Source organism: Phytophthora ramorum (genome assembly GCF_020800215.1).
Source record: "Phytophthora ramorum isolate Pr-102 chromosome Unknown Phyram_PR-102_s0008, whole genome shotgun sequence".
Lineage (NCBI taxonomy): Eukaryota > Oomycota > Peronosporomycetes > Peronosporales > Peronosporaceae > Phytophthora > Phytophthora ramorum.
This window is the reverse complement of record NW_027150654.1, coordinates 1,549,091-1,574,670: the sequence shown is the minus strand read 5'-3', so window position 1 is coordinate 1,574,670 and position 25,580 is coordinate 1,549,091. Positions and strand designations below refer to the sequence as shown.

The 25,580-nt window shown below is 53.9% G+C and overlaps 9 protein-coding genes across 9 annotated transcripts; 4 read left to right on the top strand and 5 right to left on the bottom strand.

Moving 5' to 3' along the window:
• Window positions 1–1,172: 1,172 nt before the first annotated feature.
• KRP23_9474 (Bifunctional delta 6-fatty acyl acetylenase/desaturase) lies at window positions 1,173–1,451 on the bottom strand (the record flags this gene model as incomplete). Its single annotated transcript, XM_067895032.1, has 1 exon — window positions 1,173–1,451. The coding sequence occupies one exon, from the start codon at window positions 1,449–1,451 to the stop codon at window positions 1,173–1,175; it is 279 nt and encodes a 92-aa protein (XP_067742653.1).
• A 3,007-nt stretch (window positions 1,452–4,458) lies between these two features.
• On the top strand, window positions 4,459–4,938 carry KRP23_9473 (uncharacterized protein; the record flags this gene model as incomplete). The annotated part of the gene is made up of 1 exon (XM_067895895.1): window positions 4,459–4,938. The coding sequence occupies one exon, from the start codon at window positions 4,459–4,461 to the stop codon at window positions 4,936–4,938; it is 480 nt and encodes a 159-aa protein (XP_067742652.1).
• Window positions 4,939–5,240: 302 nt separating this feature from the next.
• On the top strand, window positions 5,241–5,972 carry KRP23_9472 (Splicing factor 3A subunit 2; the record flags this gene model as incomplete). The annotated part of the gene is made up of 1 exon (XM_067895031.1): window positions 5,241–5,972. The coding sequence occupies one exon, from the start codon at window positions 5,241–5,243 to the stop codon at window positions 5,970–5,972; it is 732 nt and encodes a 243-aa protein (XP_067742651.1).
• Window positions 5,973–6,214: 242 nt separating this feature from the next.
• KRP23_9471 (Bifunctional delta 6-fatty acyl acetylenase/desaturase) lies at window positions 6,215–7,585 on the bottom strand (the record flags this gene model as incomplete). The annotated part of the gene is made up of 1 exon (XM_067895030.1): window positions 6,215–7,585. One exon carries the CDS (start codon window positions 7,583–7,585, stop codon window positions 6,215–6,217), a length of 1,371 nt encoding a protein of 456 aa, XP_067742650.1.
• Window positions 7,586–8,419: 834 nt separating this feature from the next.
• KRP23_9470 (Chromo domain-containing protein 1) lies at window positions 8,420–14,725 on the bottom strand (the record flags this gene model as incomplete). Its single annotated transcript, XM_067895029.1, has 2 exons — window positions 8,420–14,564; window positions 14,637–14,725. The coding sequence occupies 2 exons, from the start codon at window positions 14,723–14,725 to the stop codon at window positions 8,420–8,422; spliced, it is 6,234 nt and encodes a 2,077-aa protein (XP_067742649.1).
• Window positions 14,726–16,135: 1,410 nt separating this feature from the next.
• On the bottom strand, window positions 16,136–17,095 carry KRP23_9469 (uncharacterized protein; the record flags this gene model as incomplete). The annotated part of the gene is made up of 4 exons (XM_067895027.1): window positions 16,136–16,168; window positions 16,237–16,434; window positions 16,494–16,677; window positions 16,809–17,095. The coding sequence occupies 4 exons, from the start codon at window positions 17,093–17,095 to the stop codon at window positions 16,136–16,138; spliced, it is 702 nt and encodes a 233-aa protein (XP_067742648.1).
• A 2,834-nt stretch (window positions 17,096–19,929) lies between these two features.
• KRP23_9468 (uncharacterized protein) lies at window positions 19,930–21,228 on the top strand (the record flags this gene model as incomplete). Its single annotated transcript, XM_067895026.1, has 1 exon — window positions 19,930–21,228. The coding sequence occupies one exon, from the start codon at window positions 19,930–19,932 to the stop codon at window positions 21,226–21,228; it is 1,299 nt and encodes a 432-aa protein (XP_067742647.1).
• Window positions 21,229–21,289: 61 nt separating this feature from the next.
• KRP23_9467 (uncharacterized protein) lies at window positions 21,290–21,586 on the bottom strand (the record flags this gene model as incomplete). Its single annotated transcript, XM_067895025.1, has 1 exon — window positions 21,290–21,586. One exon carries the CDS (start codon window positions 21,584–21,586, stop codon window positions 21,290–21,292), a length of 297 nt encoding a protein of 98 aa, XP_067742646.1.
• A 1,551-nt stretch (window positions 21,587–23,137) lies between these two features.
• On the top strand, window positions 23,138–25,324 carry KRP23_9466 (putative serine/threonine-protein kinase; the record flags this gene model as incomplete). The annotated part of the gene is made up of 3 exons (XM_067895024.1): window positions 23,138–23,529; window positions 23,626–24,550; window positions 24,923–25,324. 3 exons carry the CDS (start codon window positions 23,138–23,140, stop codon window positions 25,322–25,324), a joined length of 1,719 nt encoding a protein of 572 aa, XP_067742645.1.
• Between the last annotated feature and the right edge of the window lie 256 nt (window positions 25,325–25,580).

Below are 25,580 nucleotides of genomic sequence, written 5' to 3'. Positions count from 1 at the left end.
CGCGAGATACAGATGGGGCAAATATTCGCTGACTCAGTACTCCGCACCGAGACTCAGTATAGAGGAATTCATATGTTCAAAATGGACACAACACAAGCAGGCCCCACACCGTACGTTGCAGACGACAATAACGAGAGTGGGTTTCTTTGACGGGTGTCCCGGGGCAATCCGGGACCTGGTGGTAGCGGAAGCGTAGTAATTGAGATCAGCAGGGAGACCGGGAAAGCGAGGGTGCTCTGGGCAGCAGCTACTGCCCTAGGAAATCGGGGCATGACGAATAATGTGGCTGAGTTTACTGGATTACATCGGCTACTATCACACGCTGCATCGCAAGGGTGGATAGGATTGCATGTAGTGGGGGACAGTGTACTAATCCTGCGGATGATGAGTACACGAAAGAGACCGAAGGCCAAGAAGCAAGTTGCAGTCGTTGTACAACATCACTAGCAGATTAGCGGATATTTGCAGAGTAGAGACCTGGACTCATCATTACCATAAACACAACAGGATGGCCGACTGGTTAGCGAACCTGGCCATGGACAAGCGGAAAAGCACGATGGTCGCCTTCAAAGCGGGCCAAGACAGTCAGGGACTGGAGAAGGGATTGGAAGACAGAATAACGGAGGACATGAAACAGTGGAAAATGACAAGGAGCTCGAACAAGACGGCCTATAAGAGGCCTGAGTGCGAGAAGCGACAATCAGGTCGCTGACACAACAGTCTAGTTGTAAATACAGGACTGGAAGGGTTATAAGAGTTCACTCCTAGAGATAGGAAAAGTAACACAATATACCTCAACCCACCAAAAAATACTTCACCTCCTTGCCGATGAAGGCCTGATCAACACGATGAGCGATATTTCCTCGGTACGGAACGACTTGATCTCCACCCTTACACTGCACCGTGATTTGTGGCTTGCCGCCGGGACCTGACGTCAGTTTGAATGGGCGGTGCCTGATGTCGGCCTGCATCATGGGTCGGGCACTTATCAAAGCATGCTGCTTGCCAATCAGACCATCATCGTAAATAAATCTCGAGTTCGCCTGAATGATTGCTGTATTTGTGTTCACTCCCGTCGTATGTAATCGCTATTTAATCGCTATTTATCTGCATTTATCTGCAGGAAACGCTACTTAAGTATTTAGCCAACTAAATAACAACTCTAAGAATAGTCACTTAACGAGCGGGTTGACCTTCTGAAGATTGTGGCGAGGCATCATGGGGAACAAGTGGTGCGCGATCTGGTAGTTGAGGCCGCCGCAGAACCAGTCCATGAAGAACCCCGGTGTGATGTTGCGCGTGGTCGTGACCTGCAGCTGCCAGAAGTCGGGCTTCTCCTCACGCTCGTACACGGACATGCCGTTGTGGCCAACGCTGAAAACCATCGCGAGAAGACCGCCGCACGACATCTGCGCGACCATGAAGAAGGCCAGGCCCTGAGCGACCGACATGCCTGTGAAGACCGGCAGCAGCACGTTCCAGATGTAGTGCACGATGAGGCCAAACTTCTCGCCGTTCGGGAGGTCCACGGGGTCGTACTGGCCGAGCGCGAAGCCAAGACAGTCTATTTCAGTTAATAGATAATCACTTGTGTCGAGTATTCGTACGACAGTTTGACGACAGTGCTATCTAAGCGATATCATTGGTAAAAAGTATCCGGCTAGTGCGCCAAAACTGAAACAGAGTGCTCAAGTAAGGGCATTTATACTTGGCGTCCTCTCTTCCTCTGTCTAGATGCTACATTGTTGCTCTGTTCGTGTTTTGTCTCCCTAACTAGACGAAGCATTGTGGTGATCCTGAGTTCTGTTATCCGACGAGAGCGACGAGAAGAGCTAATCGGCAGACCGTTCATCCCAGTAATACGCAGCATCGCTGCCTGCTGTTCAGTCATAGAGGTAGGTGGTTGCGCTCTAGTCTAGCGTTGAATTGCTACAGAAATGTGCTGCATCATAATTCGCCACTCTGAATAGGTTTGCCGCTTCCTCCTCGTAGATAGATCACCTGTGCCTGCTCCTCCCTGGTTGCGCTCAGCTTCGATGAGCTTCAGACTGGCGAAAAATGTCTTCACGTCACCAATGTAGGCGACAGCGAGTGGCAGTTTCTTCTGCCGGAAGATGTCTTTAATAACATTCCGATAGCCGCTGAGGTTTGTGACCTTGATAGTGTTTTCAGTGTCGTTCGTCTTAGCTAGCAAAAAGGCCTCAAAATCTTTCGGCGTAAATACATTGACGTCAATTTCACCGTTAGAGTCAAAGTACCTCGCAGAATCCGTCTTAGTCGCTTGAATCGATGCAGCAATGCAGCGCCGATAGCTGCGGTAAGCCGTTTGAGTCCTGGAGGTTGTACATGCGCGGCGAACGTTCTCCGCGTTGAGAGACTCGGTGGGTGGCGTTAAGGAGCTCGGAGTAGCACCATTGCTTCTCGCAATAATGGTGGGGTCTTCGGGGGAGGACGATCGCGCAGAATGGGATGGGGGCATGGGGAAATGCTGGGGGCTGAGGGCTGGGAACTGGAGCATATGTGAGGTGCTCAGAGCGATTCTAGCCAATGATATAGCCCAGTCTGTCGTACGACGAGTTGTCGTACGAAATGCACGTCAAAAGCAATGTTGACTACTTCCTCCGGGTGTAAATGATTACCTGTGATGGCCTTTCCACAGGCTGCAGCGGGGATGCTTTGCCTCTCAGCGGGGTCATTTAGTAGGCGGCGGTGGTGGCGTTGGCGCTAATAAATAAGTATGTTCGCCTCGGCAGGCGTGGTCGTTTTTCATAACGCTTGGCCAAAGCTTCACTGTTTTCAAACATTTTTTGAAGCTCAAAAGACTGTTAGAAAGCTTAGCTCAAGCCGCGTCGTGTCCACTAATTAGCGCGTACCAAGCGAGAACACAGGAGAAAACACACTTTGGCATCTGTTTGGGCGGGCAATCTTTTCCAACCAGCAGAGGAAGTAAAAAATACACAGACATGGAAAAACCTAGTGTAAATTTCAGTGATAATTCACATTGATGGTAAGACATAAGACACGCTGTCAGACGGCAGCTCTCAAAAGACAAGATATGTCTTATTAATACGAAAGCGCATGAATCCAGTCTGGCTCTTACAGCTTCTTTTCAGATGATAGATACAGACAATCCTCTCGGTCGTGATATCCTGAGTAGTGATACCCTCCACGGAGAGATATGGGGAGGGCTCCCGATGACCGTCACCATACAAGCACGAGTCAAATATACCTCTACCCTCTAGTTACTGGTTTGTGATACAAAACACGTCATTATCACTATTCAAAGGTGCTTAACTATTGCTAAGGTCCATTTGGTGCAGGACGTCCGAAGAAGTCGAGCATCGACTTTTGCTGCTTGTGGCCTTGTCTACACGCAAGCTCCTCTCTAAATACTCGCTGCATCGTTCGAAGCCCGATAACGTCCCTTGAACGGACCCCCATCGCACCGGCGGTAACGAAAAGTTGTGCTATCCATTGAAGACGCTCCTTCAGCTCCTCTGTGGACAGGTTTTCGGGCGTTGGATAGGTTGAAGAAGCTAGATAGCCGAGAGCGGGTGGATGGAGTGATTGGAGACGGCATCGTGACCTTCGAGTTGATCCTTGAAAAATGGACGGTAAGGAAGCAGCGTGCTGTCGAGGGATGCTGTCGAGAGAGAGGGGTCTACCAACCATTCCCAACCTCCCAAACGAACCGCGGTTAAGTTCAAATGTACCAATTTTACGGCACATTTCTGCCTTGTAATAACTCCAGCGAGTGATAATGTGGTGGTTCCCGACGCTATCACAAAGGAGAGGATTGTCTGTAGTCTAAATTGACTTACCTCACGTTTCTACACGTGAGGTGTATAGGAAATTCGGTACAGTGTGTGTGGATCACACAAACGTGAGGTAAGTCAATGTTCCCGTTACGAAAATCCGTATGGGGATCTTTGGATCTGTTCAACGTGTCGTGATCATTGTGGTAGCACAGGTAACTTACATGTATATGCCCCGTAATATCTGATCGCCGAGACATAATTACTACCACTACGTACGAACTCATTATCTCTAACACCTTTAAAATGGCTTCAGTGACCCTTACTGCGCTTACTGAGAGGGGCGTGTGTACTTGATTAATCACAGCTTTATTATTCAGCGCTTGTTTTCCCATAGTACGGCCGATCCAGACTACTTTAATCAACTCTATCTGGTCAAAACCTCCTCATACAAATTTCAAGTGATTTGGGATCCAAATTACGTGGTACAGAGAGACTTCTTTTAATTCCGAACTTGTACTGAGGTATCGCTTTAGTACGTTGAAGTGATTTTGCAACCTCGCAACTCACTATCGCCAAGTCACTACTATTATAGTACTATACATGGTATAACACCGTTAATTCTACAAAGATGCGATGTCTATCCAGATGGTGAACAGGCTCTCAGCTTCACCATTTTTTTTCTTTTGATGCAACTTGCAGAATGCGCTTGCATTGCCAGCGCATTCCTCAATTTGCGTTTCAGTGCTCAAGCGTCCCAATGCGTCTGCATCTCCTAATCGTATCAATCTTCGGCCTCCTTGCAAGCGCCAACGCTGTGTCTGCAGCATCGAATTCCAAGGTGGTCAATGCAGACCCGGTATCTACTATTGAGTCACTGAAGGACAGCGCAAGCGGAAAGAGGTTGTTACGAACCCACAAGACGGCCGAAGCGAACGATGACGACTCACCCAGCAACGAAGAGAGGGGGTGGAAGGAAATTGCGACAAAAGCTGCGGCGGCAGCTCGAAAGGCTAAGGCTAAGGCTCAATTTCCGTTCTGGTATCTGGCGGGAAAGAAACCAATCAAGCTGCAAGAAGAATTAAATCTTTTGGGTGTGTATCCGCTGATCGGCCACAAGAACTGGCCGATTCTCAAGAGCTACATCAAGTACTACAACGCGCGCCACATTGAATACCCGTAGACGTCACATTGGCTTCTGCTTGTGCTATCGTAGCGAGAGTCAACACTATCTGGGTAAAGAGGTTTGTAATTTCCACTCGGAAGTAGGCAGTGAATGAACATTACCTGGTTTCTTTTATTGTTGTAGTGAGCGTTGAGAGATGTGATGTACTACGTAGTAGTAAGCCATTTTTGCAGCATGTTGGAACTACACGATGAGCTTTAACATTTTCGCCATAAAATACCAATTAAATGTATTCTTTTTGTCAGTGCCTCTCATACCGCCTTCCCGCCCTCCTAATAATTGGCCAAAAGCGAATCGCCATGGACTTCCAGAACCGCGTGGGGTCCAAGCCTGGCTCGGGAGGCGTGGCATCGGAGTCGCAGAGCAATGTGGACCGCCGCGAGCGGCTGCGTAAGCTGGCGCTGGAGACGGTGGACCTGGCCAAGGACCCGTACTTCATGAAGAACCACCTGGGCTCGTACGAGTGCAAGCTCTGCCTCACGCTGCACAACAACGAGGGCAACTACTTGGCGCACACGCAGGGCAAGCGCCACCAAACGAATTTGGCCCGTCGAGCGGCCAAAGAGGCGGCAGACGCGGCCCACTCCACTGCGACTGCCAATCTTCAAGAGGCGAGGGCGGCAGCAGCTGCAGCGGCCGCTCGACCGAGAGCTCTCAAGATCGGATTGCCCGGGTACAAGGTGACCAAACAAAGAGACCCGGACACGGGCGCCAGGATCCTCCTGTTCCAGGTGGCGTACCCGGAAATCGCAGACAAGTTGCAGCCCCGACACAGGTTCATGTCGGCCTTCGAGCAGAAGGTGGAGGCACCCGACAAACGCTGGCAGTACCTCCTGTTCGCTTGTGAGCCGTACGAGACGGTGGCGTTCAAGATCCCCAATGACGACGTGGACAAGAGCGAGGGCAAGTTCTTCAGCAACTGGGACAAGGACGGCAAGACGTTCACGCTGCAACTGACGTTCGCAGTGGGGGACGCCAAGAAGAGCCAACCGGCGCCCCCACCGCCACGTCCGCAACTGCGGTATCTGTGAAGCGGTGCTGGGGGAGATGCCTAACGACGATAATATAGGTGTTTGTTTCAGTGACAACACGTTGAGGGGTGAAAGGGCCATGAACTTGTTGGTTTTGAATTCAATGAGGGTTTGACGCCGCTTGAGCTGCTGTTGACGAGCAGAGGAAGCGTGCGTCGCCCGCTTACAAAGATGGCTTACATGCATGCGCTCCTTGCGTCCTTGCGCTTTTTGTTCTCTCCTTCCTCTGTCTCTGATCGAAGTTACATGGCAGGGAACTCCAACAGGAACTCCTTGCTGATCTCGGCCAGCTCGTCCACGACCTCGACAAGTCCCGTGTAGAATCCCGTCTCGTGGAAACGCACGTCGTACTGCTTGCAGAGAGACTTGACCAGCGGGTTGACCTTCTGCAGGTTGTGGCGAGGCATCATGGGGAACAAGTGGTGCTCGATCTGGTAGTTGAGGCCGCCGCAGAACCAGTCCATGAAGAACCCCGGTGTGATGTTGCGCGTGGTCGTGACCTGCAGCTGCCAGAAGTCGGGCTTCTCCTCACGCTCGTACACGGACATGCCGTTGTGGCCAACGCTGAAAACCATCGCGAGAAGACCGCCGCACGACATCTGCGCGACCATGAAGAAGGCCAGGCCCTGAGCGACCGACATGCCTGTGAAGACCGGCAGCAGCACGTTCCAGATGTAGTGCACGATGAGGCCAAACTTCTCGCCGTTCGGGAGGTCCACGGGGTCGTACTGGCCGAACGCGAAGCCCTTGAACACGTAGTAGTAGCTCTGCAGCAGCCAGCTGAAGCGGGCGAAGAGCAGCAGCGGGAAGTACATGACGGCTTGGTGGCTGATGAAGAACGGGCCCCAGCTCGACTCGTAGGCCTTGGACGCCATGTGCTTGGACCACGCAAGCAGTGGCATGGTGTCAATATCCGGGTCGCCAAGGTACTTGGTCTTGGCGTCGCCAATGAGGTTGGGCACGGCGTGGTGGAAATTGTGCTTGTTCTTCCACCACTGGACGCTGAAGCCCATCCAGATATCGCCGATAATGACGCCCATGGCGTTGCCAACCATGTGGTTCTCCCACACTTGGTGGTGCAGCACGTCGTGCGCGAGCCAGCCCGACTGCTGCCAAAAGAGGCCCATGATGCAGGCCGCGAGCATGTACATGGGCCAGCTATCAAAGTGGTAGCAGATCGCCACGGAGGCCATCCACAGGCCAAAGGTGCTGAGGATCTTCCAGGCGTAGAAGACCAGGCTGGCGTCGTACAGACCCATGCCCTTGATCTTGATGCGCAGACGGCGGTAGGCGCCGATGAACTCGTCCGTCTTGAGCTTCTTGGCCTTCTGCTCGTCCGAGAGGCCGTTGGCGCTCGGGGCCGTGCTCTCGTCCACGTCGCCAATGTAGAACTGCTCCAGCAGCTTCCAGGAGCTCGTCGGGTGGCACACCGTGAAGATGTCGGTGGCGTCCTCACCCGCCTGCGAGAGCATGACCATGCCGCCCGGATGCGCGTCCCACTTGCTGATGTCGTAGACCTTGTGGTGGATGACGATCCACGCGTTGGCGTACGTCGCGTGCTGCGCGACCTCCTGCCACGAGATCTTGCGCTTGGGCTTGGCTCCGTCCACCATGATGCGAGGATGCAAACGTTACACTTGCGTCGGAGCCGGAAAGTCGGATACTGAAGCTGAAGCTGTGGCCGAGAGCGCGCACCCATACTGAGCGCAAGTCACGCGCGACTGTACCAGTGCCAGTGGTGTCACGACCTTCGGGATCCGATTATACGCATAGACCGGGCGCGAGAGGATGGGATGTGTGGTGCACACCATTTATCCAGCCAATGATCACGCGGAAGGCGCTTTTCAGCCAATCGCAGATGCGCGAGCGTGACGTCATGGTGTACAAGAAGTGATGCAGTCGGCACTGCGCGATCACCAAGACCGAAACGGTCAAAAGCCGAGGAATAACGCTGCGTATACCTCCGACGCAAAGTGTTTGCCTTGCCTTGCATGGCGCCTTCATTGCTGGTATCCGATATCCCGCCGCCACATGTGCAAATGCGGCCTGAGTTGCCGCCGGACCGGCAGAATCCGCGGGTGGTGCTGGTCGGCAAAGATGGGCAGAGCTCGCTCTCTGTTCCGTTTTGGCTACCTGACCAAAGTGCCACGTACTTGCAGCCGTAAGATTTCCTGCGCCAAAGTTGACGGACTCTGCTCGGATAAGCATTCAACTTGCAGTACTGTCCGACGCCAGACGAGTCCAGCGCTGAACGCAGGTTGTCCGCCGGTTAGGAAGAACTGGCGGTCGCTGCGCCATCCTTAAGTTGAGGGTCTCCTCTGCCCCGTCGAACGGCGATGGGTACTACTTGGCTGTCTATTTGTTGGTTTCTTTAGCTTGGTGGTGGCGCCCTACTGGGCTGGATCGCTGCATACATACTACATACACGAAGCAACTAGCGCGCGCGCTCACGGCTGCGATGACGCAGGAGGCTGGAACGGCCTTTGCGAGGAAGTGGCGACATTGGGCGGCGACGGCGTGGCCAGCGACGCTGGCATCGGGATGGGCGTCTCTGTGTCGATGAGCATATCGGACGAGCTCAGCATGCCGGGGTCGACCGTGAGCGCCGACAACACGGCGCTGGTGGTCGCACCAGGATCAGCGGCCGAAGCCATCGACGCTGACCCTCCGAGCGCGTTGGTGTTGTTGATGGCGTTCGTGTTGCTCAGCAAACGGGCGATCATCGCTACCTTCTGCGACTCGGAGCAGTCCGTGCGGTTCAGGATCGACTGGATCTTGTTCTTGATCTCGGGCATCCGGTCCAGCACATGCAATAGCGTTGACGTGGTCACGGGCATCGGGGCGTTCCGTTGTGACTCACTGCCGCTGGCGGCACCGCTGAGGTCCAGCGGGACACCAACATCTAATCCATTCGCGCTCACTCCTGACGCCAGGTTTCCGCCCCACGCTGCTGTCGTCGCAACTGGTGAAGTCTGCTGTGGTGCGCCCGACGATGGTGCACCAGCCGCAGCACCTGCGGCGGTTGATACTGCCGACGCGGCCATCACACTGATTTCGCTTGTGAGACTTGCAGCGTGGGAACGGCGCGACATCGAACTACTCACCGTCGCGCCAAAGCCCGAGCCAGCGCCTAGCATTACATCGCCGCTAGCTGACAGTGGAGATCCGTCACGCCCAACCGATGCTACAGCCGCTGCAGCTTGCACGGCCACCACTGCGGCCTCCTTGCTACGTTTAATCACTTCGTCTGGGCCCAGCGCCGCAGCTGGCAGCAGAGAGATCATATCCGTGTGGGATTTGTGCGGCGGCGGCACCACCACAGGCATTGCTTTCGCAGCCGCCACCGGGGAGACGGTAGCTTTTTTGGCGGTTGTCTTGGTGGGAGTTGTGGTCACAGGGGCTGGAACAGGGGCTTGGGGTGCTGGAAACGAGGCTGCTGTGAGCGACGCCTTCGTCCCTAGATCCGTAGAACTCGATGTAGCTGTCGCTGCAGTCGACGTCGCCGTTGTAGAGCTCCCAACGGGAATCGGGATTGGTGGTGGTGACGTCTTGTGCTTCATGCACTGGATGATAGCGTCGAACGAGGTTTTGATCGACTTTAGATCGTCCAGCCCTCCACCATGCGTCGCAGTGCTCTTTTTACTTGCAGCAGCGTCGGCTGTTGCCTGCTTCTTTCGGTGTGCGAGCGTCATCTCTACCAAGCTGGGTACACTCACGATAGAAGGTGGAGGCAGCCCAGGCAATGAATGACGTTGCGGGAACTGGAGCAGCAACTCGCTCTGCGGTAATCCAATGCGCGCATCCAGCACAGTCGGACTAAGTTGAGCAGCCGCGACACTTGCAGCCGCCGCTGCACGCTGCGCTTTGAGGGCACTCGACTTGGCATCCTTCGCGGCAGCAGCCGTTCCTGTAGTCGACGAACCGAGGATGCCGGAAATGATCTTGCCATAGCGGTCATAGCATTGTCGTGGTGAGCGCTTCTTGCAGACAAAACGAGAGACCGCCGTAGCCGAGTTAAACACCTGCGCGATTAGTGTCCAATTGGCTCCGTAGAGCTCGAACAGTTTCTTTAGTACGATGTCGTCATGCACGCTCCAGGCATCACGCCCAGAATCAGCCGACATACTGCTCTTGCGAGCTCGTCCTGTTCCCGTCTTCGACTTCTTGGAACTCTTTTGAGAACCCGTCTTTGAGTGACCAGCTTCCTTGTGAGCTCCTGCACTTCCCGCACTATCCGCTCCAATAGCTGTAGATGTGCCTGCTCCAGTGGACGCTGTGCCTGAAGAAGACGCAGCAGAAGATGTCCCGGTGCCGCCCACACCAACACCCAGAATCCGGCCAAGTAGCGCGGGGTCATCCCACTCGGCCGAATCAAGCGCATCCAAGTTCGTATCGCCCCAAAAGTCATCATCAGCGAATTCGGATATGTCCGGGACAGGAATCCCCTCCAAGTCCACACGCTGCTCCTTTTGAGACCCAGACTTGATACCTGCCAACTGCGATTCGAGTTTGCGCTTAACACCAGCGGAGGCAGCCCCTGCTGAACTAGAACCAGGCATCAACCCAGACATGACGCCTCTTGCCGCAGCCATTGCGGCGGCGTTGGCCCGTTGCTTCTTGCTGGATTTGGCGAGTTTAGCTGGATCCCCATGTTGCCCTACACCATGATCCAGCTTTGACTTGCCTGGCTGAGGTAGCAGTGGTAGCGGCGCTGGCACGCGATAGGACACCTTAAACGTCATCTGGTTGTCCGTGGACGTGCCAGCCTCAGAAGACAGGTGTGCCATTGGCTGTAAGCTTGAATCTTCCGCGGAAGGTGGTTGTGGAGGTTTGTAGACGTCGAAATGAGTCTCCATGCCCTCCATACGCATCTGCATAAACAGTTTTTCGAGCGCATTTTCCTCTAATCCACCGCTGTGTCGAGACTCCAGGTTGTAAAAGAGCTGCGCCGCTGCATCGCCGTTTTGCCACTGACGATTTGTCTCCGCGGCTGCCAGCATTTCAAATGAGCGCTGGTCTGAATGGAAGTACGCATTCTTTTCGTTCCAAGAGGCATTTCCTTCGTCTTCAGTGCTCTCGATACCTCTTTCAACCGCCTTGCCTCCTCCCTGCTGTTGCTTGTTGTCAGTTACGCCGTGAACATAGTTAACCGCGTACCATTCCACAGGTGTAAGCTCGTCCGTGTTAGCCAGCAAGAGATGCTCCTCCGCATCCAGATCCACGTTGTGCACAATAAGCGGCATTTCCAGCTCACTGGTGTCCCCGCAATATTTTGCATCCTTCTCCACCTGCTGAGCCACAATTGCGAGTTTCGCCGTTGTTCCAGATCCTGTCAGTCCGTTTCCACCGCTGCTGGTAGCGGTCGAAGACCACCAGCTGGGTTTTTCGATCGTCAAGCTCGAGGCTAAATCGGATGGAACTGCAAGAAGTTCCTGCGGGGTCATCTCACCAAATACTTTTTCAGTGAGTGATGCCCCCACGCGTAACAACGACGCTTCAACGGTATTTTCACAATGTAATCGATAGACAGGAAGAGTATCTGCACCGCCCACCGCCATTTTTGCCCAACTAGCGCGCAGCTTCGCGTCGCACGCGGCATTCCAATCACCGTCCACAACAACGATGACCTCGCCACCAAACACAGATGCCGCTCGTCGTCCATTGAGCGTAGATAATCGTGTCGACACCAGCGCCACACGTACCACCGGGCGGTCAGCGAAATGACAAAGCGCGCGGCGCTGCATGGCGATTGAACCCGTCACCCGCACAAAACCAATATCTAGCAGAGATAGGAACAGTTCCAGAATAGGAAACATTGCGGTGAACTGGCAGTATATCACCACCTTCTTGCCTTCCTGGATCGCCAGGCGACGGAGTAATGGTTCCAACGCCTCCAGTTTTGCCGAGCTGCTGGTCAATATCCTCAAATCCGCATGCCCTAACTTGTCCAAGTCGTTCACGATATCCACGCAGTTGCAGATCTCGCGTAGACGAAGTAGAAGTTGCAGCCACACACTCAAACGCTCCTCGCGACCACCGGCAGTATCAAGCGTTGCTGCAAACCCGCTCAGTGCGTTGCGGTACTGCGTTTTTTGTGAAAAACTGGGTTGACAGCTCAAACTGATTTCTTCGATCTTGCCCAGTTCTGGCTCTACCTCGCTGCGGACACGCCTCAAGCTGAGACAGGATAAGGCAAGTAGCAACGCGTTCATGTACTGTGAGGTGTCCTCCTGCTGCGAAGATGCCTTCCATAATGACGCACGTACACTCGACGATTTGCCATATAGCTGCATTACGTCCGCCACAGATGCTCTCTCCACTTGTAATTGTTGCACTGGCCACACCTCAACTCGATGTTGACTGTTTTCAGCCGCATTACTATTCAAAAGAGCAGGGGCTTCTCGCACCAAAAATTCAGCGTACTGCAATCGTAGTGCAGTGCTATTCCAATTCTCAATCGGTTGACCGTTGCACAAGACTCGTCGCTGCTGCTGCCGAAGCTGCTGCAGTGCGGACACGCAAGATGTGTCATCGAAAAGACCATCATGTTCGTTTTCCACGACAACCATTTGCCAATTAGTGAACGCCAGAAAAGCCTCTCGGTCTCTGGCAAATGCGGCCACAGGGCACAGCACACAGTACAAAGGCTCAGCACGTTCGTCGCCATCCAATTGTTCGTCATCGTCGTCATTGGGCGGGGCGATAAGAAAATCGTCTTCGTTCTTGTACCCATGGGTTCGAGGTTTTATCTTCCACTCACGCTGCCGTTGTTCTCTATAAGATGTGTTGCCAGCTCCATCATAAAGCTGGGTACGCCGGTCTGGGTGCCATATCCGAAGATAATACCGCCATTTATGAAGCTCCTCCTCCGACACAATAATCAGATGCGGCCCTATTACGTTGTCAGCACACCCCTCTTCGGAAGTAGACGCGCTTTCTGAATCACCTTCCTGCGGGTTTAGCTGTGGATGCTGTTTCTGGGATGACACAATCTCGATCAAGCTGAGAAATGCCACAATCGTGGCAGCCTTGCCCATGCCGAGTTGGTCATTCAGAAATATGTTCAACCCACTGGAATACAAATCCAGCATCCACCGCAGTGCTAGTAGTTGAAAGGCAGCGAGAATAATGGTGGGCCCCCCTTTCGTTTGTAAGGCAGAACATCGCGCTTGAAGATCCCGGAAAGCATCTTCGCGTAGCGACCAGGCTGTTAACTTATCAGCATCAGAGCCTTCTGTTGACGAAGAACTCATTGCACTGCGCGCGCGCTTACCTGCGCTGACGATATAGGTCATCTGAGATTTCGCAGACGCTAACACTGCGTCAGCCTTCCGTCGTCCCTTTCCGTCACTTTTAGACTCAACTTCAGCACTAGCTGTGATATCAATTGTTTGATACTTCAGCATCAAAGCACCGTCATCGGCAATGCTTGACTCCTCAGTTTTGTCTCGCTTGCTATCTTCTTCTCCATTTGCCAGATCTCCCGCCATGGCATCATCGCTTTCGCCCCGGCTAGAAGGTTCAGAACCTGCAGCTTCAAATCTCACTCTTGACCTTGCAGCAATCCGTTCCATTGTTCTCCAAAACGCCGAAACTTGTAGTGCAACACCTCGAGCCATTTGACGATTCTCCTGCTCTTGACGCACACTTTCCGCGTTCTGCGCAACAATCACATCAGCCGCCAATCGGTACTGCATCACTCTCTTCCAATTGCGCTCCTGAGAAAAATCTGTTGCCATCCACTTCATTTCTTCAAGAAGGAAATCCCAGTGAGATTTCCCACGCGCCGGTGTGGGTAGACGCGGCAGTTGCCTCTTCCGAGTCACATTGACACTGCGTTTTTTCACCTCACGATGAAGACGCACAGTCTCGCGCAACCTCCGCTCGAACTCTGTATTTGTTGAATCCACCGAGACTGACGACCTCCGAGGCAGTGCTGCTGGTCGTTTGACGCCTGTAACTCCGTTGCTAGCACCGTGGCCAGTAGCTTCAGATACCGAAGAGGTTAGCAGTTCTGGCTGCTGTTGACGACGATCTGACGCCTCTTCCTCCCGCCGTTTCTGCATTAAATACTTGTTTGGAGGCATGGGGGTTCGAACGACGCGGTAAGGGGCCCCCTGCGGCAAATCTTCCATCTCCTCAGTAGACTCCAAAGCCCTCGTCAGTTTTTCGTCCTTCGCGTCTCTGTGTTTGCTGCTTTCTGCGCTCTCCAGCGGTTGTTCCTGGCTCTTCGCTCTGCTCCTCTTCGCTCTCTTAACGGGAACTCCGTCTTTCTCAGCCTGAACAGCAGCACTTTCCACCTCTAGCCTCCGCTTCTTCAAAATGATCTCCACCGCGGTTGTCTGTGCAGAAGGCACTTTTTCCACTGGCTCATCCGTAGTTGCAGCACTCTCCACAGGAGATTCTACCGCTGCAACACCGCTATAGTCTGCTGGATTGGGCGCTTCAACTTCAACTTGAGTGTGCGCCTGCTCCTGCCTTCTGTCTCCAGTCGGAGCCGCCTCCTGCTCTGTTACACTATTATTCCCGTCCTCCTGACCGTCCTGCTCATTGCTGGCTGCTAGCGCCTCCTCCCGCTCGTCCACCAGCTGCCTACACACACCATAACAGCATTATCAGTTAGAAACGCGCAACGAGAACCAACAGCTATCGAGCAGCACACACCGCAAGAGCGATTCTTTATATTCTACAAGTTTCTCGCGGATGGACCTAAGGATGGCGGCGCTGCTGCGGCCGTCGCTGTCCGACGCCATCGCGGGTTCCAACTGTCATTTTAACACATAACCGATACAATAACAACACTTATCAGCGACCATCACTCCTGCCTCCCAGTAGCCCATATCCGCCTACGTGCTGCGTGCTTCCCCCAGCTATGCGGCGCTACTGCATCTGCGCCCAGCCACAGAGCACACACACGTCGCTACGTCAGTCTGGAGACACCGTAGAAGCTCCAAATAGAAGCCCGTCACGTGGCTCGGAGTGCGGGTGGGAAATGGGCGCGGAATCGCCCAAAACGCGGCAAATCGAGCGCAACAAAGCGCCCAATCCCTAGACGAGACGCCGTGCTTTCCATTGCCGCGCTCCCCCTTCGCTCCGAGCACGGGATCCGGTCCGAATCGCGCCAAAGTGACCAGAAGCGTTGCGCGGCCCCTAGAGCGATTCAGAGGACGCGCAGCACGCGGATCGAGGGCGCAGACGCAAGCGAGCAACATGCAGCGGAGAAGCAGGCAAGGTGACTTACCGGTCTATGGCGTAGTGACACCTCAGGGCGGCCTTTGCGCGCTCACAGACGATTCACGCGGCTCTTTCGTTCTCTCAAAAAGGGGGGGGCGAAGGCGCCCGGAATCCAAAAAAGCGTCCCCTCGATTTCCATTCGCAGAAAATATTTTCTGCGAATGAACAAGCCTATTTGGCTCCCTTTTCGGCGAATGAGCAGCGGTTTCAAATCCGCGGATAAAAAGAGTGGACGCGCGAAAAGATAGTACCGTCAGCATCATTGGTAAGTACGAATGGCTGCAGTAGACGACGGGTCATAGAGCGTCAAGCGGGCGGGGCGACAAGATGGAGGTGCTGGCTCAAGTGAGTGCAGCTTATGGGTGCAGATGCGTGGTTCTCGGCAATGCAGTTTCACTGTTAGCCCCCCCCCCCCCCACACACATCTTACCCTTGTGGTCTTGAGGAAAGATTAAAGACGCTAAGTCAGTCATACCTGCGCCATGTTCATTAACTCATTGCGGTGCTCATCCAGTAAGATCAGGCCGATATTCTCCAGGTATACGACTCGTTTTGGCTGTGCTGTTCATGGATAGCGCTGGTCATGGTTGCATGTTAACGAGTTTCATAGTCTCCGTACTCAATAGATCGACGATCCAGCCAAACTACGTGGGCTTTTACCTTGAAATTCCGAGCGGAGACAGTGCCAGAAAAGTGAAGAAGGCCTCTCTACATTCAATGCGATTGCCAAAGCTGGCGGTTTTATCGTTGTGTTTTCAATGTGCTGCTTATCGGCGGTTAGAGCCATTTGAAACCCAGCGATAGACCAAAGACCCTGCGAGGAACAACCATCTTGTTTTGCCGTTCGTTTTGGCTCTTGATCTAGATATCTCGCCGACCAGCAGACATAAAACCCTACCCTGCCCTTCTTAGGACCTACTAGGTTCTCTTCACTTGCGGAGTTCGTGACGAAGTATATCCATCTACCAAGTACAAAACAGTAGTCGTGATAGCAATAAAGGCGTCGACAAGCACGGAAGCAATGGCGTACCACCCCAATTTCGTTCTTGGCAGCAACCGCAATCTGCACTGAAAGATCAGCGACTTCCTTTTTGTGCATCTTCAGCTCGGCACGAAGCGACTCGGCTGACTGCTGCTCGTACACCACCAGCTCTGCTTCAATCTCCTTCAAGCGAGCCAGCTCCGCCTCGAGTTCCTTGATCTGCAGCTTTTGTTGGCGGGCCTTTGCCTGCAAGGCAAACATCAATTTTGGCGGTGGTGCATGCCAGAACGTGTCACTCAACGAACCTTTTGGCGCTTGCGATTGCCGAGTATCGCTGCTCTGCCTGACAGTTTGAGGCGAAGTTCGTCAAACTCGACGGCATTGAGAGTTTTCACGTGGCGACCGGACTTCTTGCTTGACGACAGACGTTGTGGCTTCTCACGTGGAGCAATCACTTCTCCAGCAAGCTTTTGAATAGACGAGCTCAGCCTACAGCATGCAGTACGCGCCGACATGAACCCGATAAATATCGTTACAGTTTGGGATTCATCTAGTCAAAGAGCGTCATATCGAAAACGAGGCACGCAACAACCATTATAAAGGGAATGAGGGTTGCATACATTGAGTCTGGCATCTCATGAGCGAAATGTTCATCCTCTTCCTGCTTCTTCTCTGCTGTTTTTTCCTCTGCGTCAACCTCCATACCTTCATTGTCCAACGTACTCGTCATCTCGTCGTCCGCTTGGTTCCTTTCAACGCCAAAGCTGCCAGCAGAGATGGAGTTGTTGGCAGTCTTACTGGCAGTAGTCGAGATAGGGAGGCTCGTCGACAGCACCTGTCCGATCTCGGGCATCTCCACCAAGTCATCGACACTAAGTTCCAAGTCGCTCTTTTCCAGTGGAAGCATAGCAATTGCCCTTGAGTAATAAACAGCAACTGAGCTGGGAAAATCTGTGCAGCGATGGTGCCGGTAGGATCAAGGACCGAAGCGCTACCAAGACTGTACTTTGAGTCCATCACTCGCCCGCAGGAAATAGACATCGGGATGTGCTTTTCAAATGAAGCAAACCTTAACTTGGCAAATCGCTTGTCTTCGTCCAACCGCACAGCGACGCACCACAGTGCAGCAACAGCAGCAGCCTAGCCGCGCGCGTCGAACAGGGACAGCAGAAGATCGCCATAGTCGCCGCTCACCTCAGCTCCTTGCCGAGCTTCTTCTTGTACACAGGCTTGATGTCGCGCAGCACGAGGTGGTAGCGCACCACGGCCCTAACGCATCATAGCAATGCCTTCGTTGACTTCGCCCATGGGCATCTGCTGAACAATGGCGCGCACGTTCAACCACATCTTACACATCAACAACGTACTCGTCCTGCTCTCCCGGGGGGTACATTTTCGTTTCTTCCTCGTCCTCCCCCAAGTACATGAAGCAAGCAGTACGCCTCGAGGCCCATTGAAGCACCCGTCCTTCTTCCCAGAGCTGCTCGAACTCGCGCTTGATGGAATCAAGGTGCGCCTGAACCGTGTGCGTCTCAAAAATCTATACATGGCGGGCTCCATTGAACGCGGCCTTGCTGTAGTTGCCCGAGCCTCCTAGGCTAAACTCGCCGTTCACGATGGTCCACTTGTTGTGGACCATTAAGCTGGGCACGCGTCCAGTCTTGACAGGGATCCCGGCGTCCTTGAAATTGCGTACCCAAGCCATGTATTTGGTCTGGAGCGCGCTTCGCTCGTCGACAATCATGCGAACGACGCAGCCTGCTTCAAGTGCCTTCAGAATGCTCGATCGGTACCACAATGCCACACCTGGGGCTGCAAACTCTCTCCATTTTCGTACATGGCGTAGTAATGCGCGACCGTCCGTCGACTCCAGCCGTGCTCCTCGCTGACGGCTTTGATGTCCTTCTTACCGGTCTGGAGTAACCGCTGCTGCACACGCTCTCACCATCGCCTGGCGCTACAGATGAACATTACCGCGGCTATCTATCTCAACTTTCCAGTTGTTTTGCACGGCAAAAGACCACATGTGTTCGTCAAACTCAACGGCGTGTGCTCCAACAATAGGACCACGCAATACAACAGTATGTTCCCAATTCAACGTCATTCCCCCCCACACACTCCAATTGCAGCTTCCCATCGTCAACACGGTTCCATCGATAATCGCTACCTAGTGTTATTTTATATATTAACTGTACGAGAACCACAGCCTCTCCAAAGCTTATAATAAAGAAGAAAAGGCATAAATTATGTCGAGCCCCCGACCTCCGATCCTCCACGCTGCTGTTTAACTGGCTCGGAAAGTCGCAAAGTGGGCAACTTATCCTGCAGTGCAGGATAAGCTGCCAACTTCAAAATTTCCGAGCCACCAATTTAACCAATCAATGGCTCGGAAAGTTGGATCCTCCATGAAATTTAACCAATCAATGGCTCGAAAGTCCGATCCTCGACGTTGCTGTTTAAATGGCTCGGAAAGTCGCAAAGTGGGCAACTTATCCTCGACTCGAGGATAAGTTGCCCACTTCAAAATTTCCGAGCCAATTAATATAGCCAAAAAAAATGTTGGGCAGTGGGCAACTTATCCTCCACTGGAGTGTGAATTGCCTACTTTCCGACTTTCCGAGCCATTTAAATCCCAGCCAAAAAAAATATTTGGGCAGAACACGATCCACTCATCGCCTAGCCCTAAGTGTTCCTCCCGCCGTATTTTATCACTACGTTCGTTTTTTAATTGATAACTCCGTTTTGTATGGATAAATTCGCCTGTGAGACTTGATGAGGTCGACACATTGAGAGCGGAAGTTTGCCAAACTGTGGAAATGTATATAAGGTGGCATATTTTTTCAGAGGTTTTGGCAAAAGCTTGCCATATAATATTTGTTTTGACAGGTTTGGCAAATTTCCGCTCTGAATTTGAAACAGCGGTCTTTTTCTGGATATGCTATTGATATTTCTGGATATTTAATGGATCGAAGTGAAGAATCCCGGACGCCCAGTATGTTCAAAACACGAGAATGCCTACTTGCTGCTGCACAAAACGCGGTCGGCGATTCGTGAGGTATCGTTTGGCATCCATGGCAGTGACAACGCGAGCGACGCCAAGGATCGAGTTTTTCGTGCGCGCCAGTCCTTCGAGCAAATGCGACTGGCTCAGACCGTGAGATGTTGATTTGTGAGCAGTGGATAGGCGCCAGCAAAGATTTTGCGCTGCGGTATTACAAGATGTGTCGATCAATCCCTGACGATCTTTTGTCCAATTGTTGAACCGACCAGTGTGGACTTCCGTGTGGACTTCCGTCCACATACATGAACGCCTCCTTGTTTGTGTTTCCCATCTGGCCGGTCTCAGACCACTGGTCTGCTGGACGCGGCAGGGGTATATTTTGCACGCTACGCTTTGCAAGGCAGCTTTCTCTCTTTAAAGTAACTCGTGCAGCAACACTTGAGATGCCTGAAAGCTGTGCATGCATCTAATTGCTGTCGAAATTTGGACAGTTCCATCTTGCTTTCATTTTTCAACTTTTTTGTTGGTTTGCACAAATTTTCGATTAGATTGGAACTGAGGCAGGTCAAATTACTAGCAAAATATGAGTCAGACTTTAGTACATTTTGAAATAACACGTTGCAGAGAAGCTGAGGGCGGGACCGTGACCGTGAAGCCTTCCTTCCTGCATCCTCACCATCAATTGCCAGCCGACTCCACGAATCGGTGAGGCATTCGCCAGTAATTCCCGTGCCGCTGAGATGGCGACGACCGGCAGGCAGTCTCCGTTGTCGCCCATCGACCTGATACTGAGCTCCGTGGACGCCGCGGACATGGACGAGCTGATCCAGGAAGTGTCGTCGTCCAAGGCGGAGAGCAAGGCCGAAGCCAAGAAGCGCCGCCACCGAGAAAACATGGCTAGAGGCAGGTCCCGACACAACGTGCTCATGGACTCCATGCGGAAGCAGTACCAGCACTTGTCCAAGCAGCTGCAGGTCGGTATGGTGGCCTGGCGCAGACGACGAACCACCGCGGGACCAAACCAGCAAGCCCAGCACTCCCCCACCGGGAACGAAGAAGCAGGTTGCACATCCGAGTCGTTGAGCTGCACGACGGCGACAGTGGCACAGAACCAGCGCACAGAGCTCATGATCCAGTACATTGACGCAGTGGCGACGGAGAACGCCATTCACCGAGAGAACGAAGCTCTGGCGCAGCGCCTGGAGCAGATGGCCATCTTCGAGACGACGCTGCGGGTTGACACCCCCGAGGTGGCTGACACCCAGCTGCAGACGGAGCTTCCTGCCAGGACTGTGCAGGCGTTGAATCGCCCCGGATTCTGGTCCTATTTTGCAGAGGACACGGAGCCATTCTACTATGAGCCGATGCCGGCCTCGACGTGCTACAACATTGTGCGTGACAAGTATCAGACGATGAAGGCCCACCACGCGAGGTTCATGACAGACCAGATGATCAACGAGGCCATGCAGTTCTTCGGCTGGACTGTGCAGCGAAGTATGAGCGACAAGCAAAAGTTCGAGTTCCATTTCATGAAGCTCATCCCATGCATGGACAGCGTGTCGTTGGCAGAGGAGCTGGCCATTGAAGGCTGGCGGGTCTTCAACAGCCCCGACATGTACAGGAGATGCTACCGCTCCCCTATCGATATTCGCGTACTGCAGCGTGTGGACGCATTCAATACCGTCCTGATTCGGAACTCGCCGGACGCGAACCGCTCACATCGTTTTCGCCATCTGAACATCTCGTCCAAGGTTGCAGATGAAGACGATCAGGGCCACAAATCGCTGTCAATTCTGACAATCGTCGTGCCTCCTCCTGATGACCTGGCGAACTCGAACCGAAATGGCGTGGTCTACTTGCGCGACGCGTACACGTATATGCGGTTCGACATGTTTGAAGACCATGTGCAGTTCTCGTACGGCGGCCACGCAGATTGTCTCAACGAGGCTCAGGCCAGGTATCTCTTTGTCGAGACAGGCAACGTTCTGTTCCGGTTCGAGCAAATGATCCGACGAGCAAACCTCGTCACGCTTGGATGAACTCAAGAATTGGAACACCCGCAACGAAGTAACTCTAATCTAAGTTAACATTATCTACGAGTTAGAAATCGCCGCCAAACTCCTCGCCTCCTCCGTTGTCTGCGTAAAATGTGTCCCCTCCACCGCCGTGGTAACCGTGGTGTCCACCTGCATCTGACAGAGCCTGCCCCACAAGAATGCCGCCGAAGATGCCAGCGACACCTCCGAGCATTGCGCTGGAGCCAGCACCCATTCCTCCGTTCGGGTAGCCGCCTCCACTGTAGACTGGGCCACCATATCCGCCGGGACCATACCCGTGACCATATCCAGGACCGTACGCGTTCGCATAGGCCGGTGCGTGCACAACCACAGGAGTCATCGCCGGCTGGGAAAGAGGCGCATATCGGTTCGCGCGGCAGCAGGGGCACAGGCACCAGAGGATGGAGGAGGCGACGAAGAGAAGGACAACCGAGCCGAAAGTCGTGCCCCAACTTGCTCGTGATGATGAAGTTGAAGTTGAAGTTGACGTCGTCGGCGCTTTGGTTCTGCTGCTCCGGCACTTGCAGGCGTAGTTGGAGACTTCGCACGTAGCTTCACGGGGGCAGCAGCACCTCTGTCGCTGGCTTGCTCGGTCCAGCCAGTTGCCGCAAAATTGTCCGGGCCCATCGAGGTAGGCATGCAAGCAGTCTCCCGATTCAGCACACACTTGGCACCCTGACAGCGGCGCTTGCGTAGCGTCCGAGGCATTGGACGAGAGCAGCGTTGCTTTGATAGCGGTAAATAACGCGAAGAGCAGCATCAGTTGCAGCAAACGGCGCTCAGACATGGTGGGCGGCGAGCCTCGTGATCTCCTGCGTCCGACTCGAGCAGAAGTATGATGCTGGCATGAAAAGCTAAGGAGGTCAACTGCTATTTTTGCAGAGCGAGACAAGACTCGATGGCTGTGCCCGGAGCGCATCGGTATATGAACGAAGCACTCTTGGCTTCGGTGATTGCAGTGCTGTCTCTGAGACCGTCTCGACTGGTGGTAGTATCTCGACTAGTGCAATTGCGAGATCCTCGCTAGATTAAACGCACAGGCTCCGGTACGCCTCTCTTGGACAACAACACCAAAAATGAAGGATGCTGGTCCAGGATCGTCCCATTGTAGCAAGGGTGATACTGTAGATGCTGGTCCAGCGGCTCATGCGGGGCAGCTTGGACAAGTCGACCGCCCACGTTGAAGTTGCCTGCAATATGGCTACATTGCTTTCTTTCGCTCATTGCCGTTGTCGAGCCAGTTTCTTCCATATCGAGCAAAGCGGCACCAACAGTGTTGGCAACACTTCGTCAACAGCTCCGGTGTCGCCTCGGCGCTCTTCGTGCTAGCCATGCCATCGCGACGGCAATGGCCTGGCCGCCGACCAACAGCTTCGTGTATTTTTTTCACAGCATTTTTCCAGTTGAATTTCTTGTTCTCAAAAATTCCGTGTAGAATCGGCCCTCCACACCGCCACTTTAGAGACCTGGAAGGTGCGCCCCTTCCGTTATTAAGATCTGTACAAAGATACTGATACGGACTCCCTCCCCACACGGACCGCTCCAAATTTTCGCGCACGCCAGCCTGTTTTTCCCGTCGGATAGGTCGCGCAGCATTTAGCCAGTCGGTAGCAGCACCCTCACTCACGCTCGCTCAGCGCATCGAGCATCGAGGCAATGTCTTCCTACGGCACTAATACTGTATGGTAGACTGCCATATACCCCCAGTGTATCGCCGCCAACTCGGACAAGTGGGTCGTGTAATGGCAGAGGCTCGGGCACATGCTCGGCATACAATTCGCCATATAAAATCGGCATACAATTCCCCATACACATACAACCCGACCCCTTCTTCCAATTATCCAGTTCCTGTCACCAGCCCTCACACTCGAATAATCAACCGCCCGCCGCCATGCGCTCGAACGTCTGGCGCTTCTCGGCGCTGCTGCTGCTGCTGCAGTTCGGCTCCTCACACGCTGCTGAGTGCACGGCGCTCACGGAGAACGTGCTGACCTCGTCGGGGTGCCCCTCGGACTGCAACGACAACCCGTGCGTGCTGTACTCGCCCTCGCAGGACGAATGCGTGGAGCTGGGCGCCAGCGGCCCCTGCTACAGCGACAGCTCCTTCACGCTGCCCGGCACGAGCACGGAGTGTAACGTGACGTACCAGTGCATGGACTCGCTCCTGTGGGACGGCAATCAGTGGCTGCTGGCGCTCGAAGCCAACGCCGAGACGAGTGAGAAGACGATGGCCTACGTGACGGAGATCACGGAGCTCACGTACGACTCCTCCACGCTCTCAGTGTACGTTGTGTATTGTTGAATGGGGTGTATGTCAAACTCGTGTTTGTATGACTACAAAGGGACTGACGCAATCTGTTATATGCCACATACTTCTAGCCAGTTGCAGGGCACCCCGACCGAATCGACCAGCAAAAGCGACATTAAGGACATTTCGCTGGACCAAACCTTCTTCGACACGCCCAGTGGCGTCGTGAGCATGTTCTTGATGAGCGTGAACCTGCGAACCACCATCTCGTCCGTCTCGCTCGCCACGACGTACAAGACACTGTACCTGGAGAACGCCAACCTGAACGCAGTTCCCGACCAGTTCGCCAACTTCTCGGCCGTGACCAAGCTGGATCTGTCCCTGAACTACATCACGGACCTACCGGATAACACCAGCGACGTCTGGACGGGCCTCAGCACCGTCACGGACCTCAACCTGGCCTACAACACGCTTACGGATTTCCCTGCCGTGCTGGACAACCTGCAGACGCTCAACCTGTCGGGCAACGCCTACGCCACCATCCCGGACAATGTCTACACGATGGCCGAGTCGGGAGCGCTCAAGTACTTGTACATGTCGAGCTGCAACCTCACGAACCTGCAGGTGTCGGACTCACAGTTGGCGTTGCTGGAGAACTTGGCGGCCTTTGATGCTGATGTGACCATCACGGACTGTGGGTCGGGATACGCGAGCACGACGCTAAGCAACGCAAATGTGCAGTTGTGCACAGTCTCGACGTCCTCGTCGAACGACGGTGGTGGCGGCAGCCACACGCTTGCCATTGTGCTCGGCGTGGTTTGCGGCGTTTTGGTCGTCGCCATCGTTGCATTTGTGTGGTACCGCAAGAAACACGGCGGTCAGTTTTCGACCAAGGGCGGCTCGACAATCTTCGGCACGGATATTGGATCGAGTCTTACGGGCGGCGACACGACATTCGGCTCGTCGATCTGGGACGACCCGGATCTGCTGGCCGCGCGTATTGAGCACCGCGATGTGGAGGCTATCAAGCTGCTATCGCGTGGTGGGTTTGGCGAGGTATGGCTCGGTCTGTTCATGAACGAGAACGTAGCTATCAAGCGGTTGTTGAACGACAAGAAGTCCATGCAGGACGCCCTGGCGTTCGCGACGGAAATTAAGACGATGGCGCGTATGGACCACCCCAAGATCGTGCACTTCATTGGTGTGTCGTGGACCAACGCTCTGACTATTCAGGCTGTGACAGAGTTCATGGACTGTGGTGACCTCAAGTCGCTGCTGGATTCGAGCCGCGCCAGCTCGCTGACGTGGGCCAACCTGAAGTGCCAGATTGCTATTGATATTGCTGATGCCCTCGTGTACCTGCACACGCTGAACCCGAAGCTCATTCACCGTGACTTGAAGTCGCGTAACGTGCTGATCGACGCACAGAGCGGCGCCAAGCTGAGCGATTTCGGTATCTCGCGTAACCGCAGCTTCGACGAGACCATGACGGCCGGCGTGGGTACGGCGCGCTGGATCGCGCCCGAGGTGATTTTGGGTGGCCACTACACCGAGTTCGCCGATATTTACTCGTTCGGTGTGGTGCTGTCGGAGCTGGACACGTGCAAGGCTCCGTTCTATGACGCTACCAACACGAACGGCGGCAAGATGCAAGACGTTACCATTCTGCAGCTTGTGTCTGCCGGCAAGCTGCAGCCGAGCTTCGACGAGTCGAGTCCACCTTCCATCGTGAAGCTGGCGCGCGCATGTCTGTCGTTCGACCCTGCCCAGCGCCCAAGCGCCATCCACATTTCTTACGAGCTGCGCAAAATCATGAAGGACGAGCTGTAGACTGGCGACTTCAGCGAGCGCATCATAATGTTTTGGTAGCGAAGGAGGGCTCTTTTGTATTACCCCCAGCTTAACATTAACCAAGTCTTTCACGTTATGCTTGAAGTTATGCTTGATGTAGACAATGGCGCCGAGGTGCTTCTTGGTCGACTCGTCGAAGAGCTGCGAGTGTTTTGCACGTCACCGCAGCACCGAGGAGCTTACCGGGTAGCAGAGCGAGGTGTGCATAGGCCAGCAACGCGAGGACCCCAACAGC